This window comes from Oncorhynchus gorbuscha, linkage group LG16, assembly GCF_021184085.1.
Source record: "Oncorhynchus gorbuscha isolate QuinsamMale2020 ecotype Even-year linkage group LG16, OgorEven_v1.0, whole genome shotgun sequence".
Lineage (NCBI taxonomy): Eukaryota > Metazoa > Chordata > Actinopteri > Salmoniformes > Salmonidae > Oncorhynchus > Oncorhynchus gorbuscha.
Window position 1 is genome coordinate 28275543 of NC_060188.1, and position 5018 is coordinate 28280560.

Here is a 5018-nt window from a genome sequence, read left to right on the forward strand (position 1 = left end):
TCCTCCAGTCTCCTTCACGCTTCTTCCTCCTCTCCTTCCTCTCCACTGCTAATGTTACATTTACATTACATTTAAGTCATTTAGCAGACGCTCTTATCCAGAGCGACTTACAAATTGGATTATCCATGAACATTTCTAAATATATGTTCACAACACTTATGCCAAACCATTAAAATTGTAATCTACAAAAATATTCTCCGAATTAATTGTGCATTCATTTAATATTATCATATTTTCAAAATAGCAATAACAGTAGCTAGCTAACTTAGTCTACAGAGCTAGTGTTCGCTAGCATAACCTATTTAAAACCTTATACAGCAGATCATCTATCTATATAATAAATTGTGACATTATAACATCACTAGCTGGTATCTCAAACGATTGTTTGACTTGAAAAGACGTTTGTGGTGATGTTGTGGATTGACTTGATACTTGCTAGCTTCTGGCTGAGTTTGCCACAGCATTTTTCTCTAAAACTATCGCGAGCAAGTAGTTAGTAGAAGAAGAAGAGTGAATGAAGCTGCTATAGGGAGCAGCCCCCTCTGTTGGCCTAAACAAGCACAACGCGATTGATACGTCAACCGGTAGGCTCTGCTGCCCGGTCTTTCTTGCCAAGTAAACTATTTCACATTGCGGTCTGTTTTTAACGCACAGTTAAAAACGGGGACAGCTTCAGCCGGGGGCTGTCCTCGGAAAACGGGGACGTCTGGTCACCCTAAATACAGCCAATGACTCCAGGAAAGTTCCCATATTCATAGAACTCTACCTTGGAGTTAGCTAAGGTCTCCACATTTAATTTAGATATTTGTGCTATATTTTTTATGCAGCCTAGTGGATATTTTCCCCACAGAAATACGAAAATAATATGTCATCCTTCCAGTAAAATAGGGTGGCGTAGCACACGTCCATACGTACGTCAAAAACGTCGGTGACGGTGGTTTCGGGGAGGCGCTGTAAAAGGTTGTGTACCACCTTGTAATCTGAACGATGTCCATTTTGTGAAAGCCGGTCAGCCGACTAAACCTTCGTCCCCGTGTCAAGGAAGATTAAAAGAAAAACAGATTTTCGGCAGACCTCGTCGATCGCTAGCCAGTTATCATCCGAAAGCAAAGTCAATCTTATCGTATGTCCGCTATCCAGAACCTCCAAACTTTCGGTAAGACATTTCAACCATCTCGGCTAACGTGATTAGCGGGGGGAATGGCTGTTGGTAATGTTAGCTAGCATTTGCAAACATGTTGACGACGTTACAACTAAATATAACGTTTGATTTTAATCATAAATTGTAAATAAATCTCTTCATAAAACATCTGGTTAGTTATGTCGAGAACATTCCCTTCAGATTGCAAAAAGTTATTAATAGAATGCCAGGTGTGTTTTTTTATTTTTTTACGTTGACTAACACCTATCGACATCTTCAGACGAAGTTAATGTCCTTGTTTAACGTTTGGTCCCAACACGGATTTGTAGCCGTTATATCAAATTAGTCTGTATTGTGGACACATTAATCAACGTACAATATCTAACGTTATTCGCTTAGCAAATTGTTTCTGCCGGTTGTTTTTCTGGCACAGTGTCAACAATGGCCCGAGTATAAATGTAACTATTTGCTCAATCTGTCTGATACATTTTTTTCCAGGAAGTGAAATTATAAATAGTTCAGACAAATAGCTAGATCTAATGATATTCCCCCTACTGTCGTATTTCCAATCATGCTGTCATTTCGAAATTTCAGCTAGTTCTGTCTATTGTGTTTTGCCGGAATGATTGGCTATCTGGACCGTGAAATGTTGCTTTCTCTCACCATGTGTCACGACCCCCCCCCCCCCCCCCACGTAAATTAGTCACCCGAGGGGGGGGGGATTTATCAAACACCTACATTTCCATGTACTAGTCTGTGAACCATCATCTGAGCAGCGTTTTGCTTGGGCCTGAGACTTGTGGATAGGACGTTACATCACCAGTTTATCGGCCTGTATTTTTTGTTATCTAGGTCAAACAAAATAGTGACATTTTAGGTATCACTTTAGGTTGCTTCTTTTGAACTCTATTTTTGTCTTAAGTAACTTGATTTGTTTTTAAAATGGTGTTCTCCCCACAGACCCATTTGCTGATGCAACTAAGGGTAATGACAGACTCCCATCTGGGACTGACGACTACATCCACATAAGAATCCAGCAGCGTAACGGCAGGAAGACTCTGACCACGGTCCAGGGCATAGCCATCGACTATGATAAGAAGAAGCTAGTCAAGGCCTTTAAGAAGGTATGTTATGGCAGTTTACACTAGGTGGTAAACTAAAAAAAGGTCCATGTCTTGTTTGACTAGTTCTGCTTTGTCAACAGAAATTTGCCTGCAATGGGACAGTGATTGAGCACCCAGAGTATGGGGAAGTGATTCAGCTGCAAGGTGACCAGCGCAAGAATATCTGCACGTTTCTGATTGAGGTAGGTTTGACTCTTGTCCCTGCTATAGCACATTGCACCGAGCTTATAGTACACACAAGTATGGAGTAAGTGGCCATCTGTCATGGCCCCTACAGGTGGCTCTCATAGAAAACACCTGTAAATGTTCTGTGACTGGAGTTCAGAGTTCCTTTGTGTGATGTCTCTTCTGCCATCATCCCACTTCCAGATTGGCCTGGCGAAAGAGGAGCAGCTCAAGGTCCACGGATTCTAGAAGCTCTCAGCAGCCTCATCTCCCCTTGTCCTGATACACTACATTGCCAAAATTATGTGGACACTCCTTCAAATTAGTGGATTCGGCTATTTCGGCCACACCCATTGCTGACCGGTGTATAAAATAGAGTATACGCCATCCAATCTCCATAGACAAACATTGGCAGTAGAATGGTCCGTACTGAAGAGCTCAGTGACTTTCAACGTGGCACCGTCATAGGATGCCACCTTTCCAACAAGTCAGTTCGTCAAATTTCTGCCTTGCTAGAGCTACCCCGGTCAACTGTAAGTGCTGTTATTGTGAAGTGGAAACGTCTAGGAGCAACAACGGCTCAGCCGAGAAGTGGTAGGCCGCACAAGCTCACAGAAGGGGATCGCCAAGTGCTGAAGCAAGTAGCATGTAAAGATCGTCTGTCCTCGGTTGCAACACTTACTACTGAGTTCCAAACTGCCTCTGGTAGCAACGTCAGCACAATAACTGTTCGTCGGGAGCTTCATGAAATGGGTTTCCATGGCCGAGCAGCCGCACACACGCCTCAGATCACCATGCGCAATGCGAAGCGTCGGCTGGAGTGGTGTAAAGCTCACCGCCATTGGACACTGGAGCAGTGGAAACGCATTCTCTGGAGCGATGAATCACGCTTCACCATCTGGCAGTCCGATGGGCGAATCTGGGTTTGGCGGATGCCAGGAGAACGCTACCTGCCCGAATGCATAGTGCCAACTGTAAAGTTTGGTGGGGAAGGAATAATGGTCTGGGGCTGTTTTTCATGGTTTGGGCTAGGCCCCTTAGTTCCAGTAAAGGGAAATCTTAACGCTGCAGCATACAATGAAATTCTAGATGATTCTGTGCTTCCAACTTTGTGGCAACAGTTTGGAGAAGGCCCTTTTCTGTTTCAGCATGACAATGCCCCCATGCACAAAGCGAGGTCCGTACAGGACTGGTTTGTTGAGCTCGGTGTGGAAGAACTTGACTGGCCTGCACAGAGCCCTGACCTCAACCCCATCGAACACCTTTGGGATGAATTGGAACGCCGACTGCGAGCCAGGCCTAATCGACCAACATCAGTGCCCGACCTCACTAATGCTCTTGTGGCTGAATGGAAGCAAGTCCCTGCAGCAATGTTCCAACATTTAGTGGAAAGCCTTCCCAGAAGAGTGGAGGCTGTTATAGCAGCAAAGGGGGGACCAACTCCATATTAATTCCCATGAGATTGACAAGCAGGTGTCCACATACTTTTGGTCATGTACACTGAATAAAAATATAACTGCAGCAATTTCAATGATTTTACTGCGTTACAGTTCATAAAAGAAATCAGACCATTTAAATAAATTCATTAGGCCCTAATCTATTGATTTCATATGAATGGGCAGGGCCACAGCAATGGGTGGGTCTGGGGGGGGGGCATAGGCCTACCATCTTGGGAGCCAAGCCCAATCAATCAGAATGAATTTTTCCTGACAAAAGGGCTTTATTACAGACCACCTCCTCAGTAACCTTTCATTTACAGGGATGTAAAACAAATTTGTGCACAAAATTTGAGATGTTTTTTGTGCTTTTGGCAAATGTTTAATGAGCTTCTATTTCAGCTTGTAAAATGTTGGTTCCACATTTCAAATGTTGCATTTATATTTTTGTTCAGTGCTGTGCCAATATCTGTTTAAATGTTTTCCCCATTAGATTTTGTTTGTATTGAATTTATGTCTGTGCCCAGTGGAGTCCTTCGTTTGCTTGTCTACTTTCCCTCCCACTACTGTTTGCTGAAAAGATGGGCTAGAATTCTACTTGTTGACAGGTCACAAATGAACGAGAGTAAGTCGTCTGGTCAAAATGAGACTGTGGAAGGTGTTCAGTGGTCCCCATGTAGACCTACCTGGTTCTGAAGGTTATCGATCATCCCCAAGTGGCAACTCATGTCTTTACGGTCACCAAAGGATCTTCTCTCCCAATGTTCCTTGATCTGTAGCTCAAGCTGTGTGTTGGTTCCCTCTAGTGAGTGCACCTGAGCCACACAACATCGAGCCTCACACATTCATACAACACACATCCTAGGTAGACTTCTCACTGTTTTAGCCACTAAGAGAGGAATCACAACTGAGTACTTGAAAGCACTGGTTGGCCGTTCAATCGCATCTGACCAGAATATCATTAGATTTTTACACCTAATGATAGGAGAAAGTGAATGGTAGTTCTTTAGGCTAACAGTGAAAAAAGAAAACTCTACAATTGTGATGCGAAAAGGTATCTAATTTAGATTCTCCGTGTAGGATGCAAATTTACCTTTATGGCCATTAAGTGACCATTAAGATCTTCCAGGTTCTCCCTCTTGCTGATGCACA

The 5018-nt window shown here is 43.4% G+C and overlaps 1 protein-coding gene across 1 annotated transcript; it reads left to right on the forward strand.

Moving 5' to 3' along the window:
• Positions 1-982: 982 nt before the first annotated feature.
• Positions 983-2942, forward strand: LOC123999998 (eukaryotic translation initiation factor 1). The gene is made up of 4 exons (XM_046306064.1): positions 983-1156; positions 2102-2265; positions 2346-2447; positions 2635-2942. The coding sequence occupies exons 1-4, from the start codon at positions 1126-1128 to the stop codon at positions 2677-2679; spliced, it is 342 nt and encodes a 113-aa protein (XP_046162020.1). The 5' UTR covers positions 983-1125; the 3' UTR covers positions 2680-2942.
• Positions 2943-5018: the final 2076 nt, after the last annotated feature.

Excerpts from the sequence above, each read along its gene's own strand:
- LOC123999998 (XM_046306064.1), top strand. The coding sequence starts at position 1,126 with ATGTCCGCTATCCAGAACCTCCAAACTTTCG. Across the intron at positions 1,157-2,101 it reads CCAGAACCTCCAAACTTTCG|ACCCATTTGCTGATGCAACT; the intron begins GTAAGACATTTC and ends TTCTCCCCACAG. Across the intron at positions 2,266-2,345 it reads TAGTCAAGGCCTTTAAGAAG|AAATTTGCCTGCAATGGGAC; the intron begins GTATGTTATGGC and ends CTTTGTCAACAG.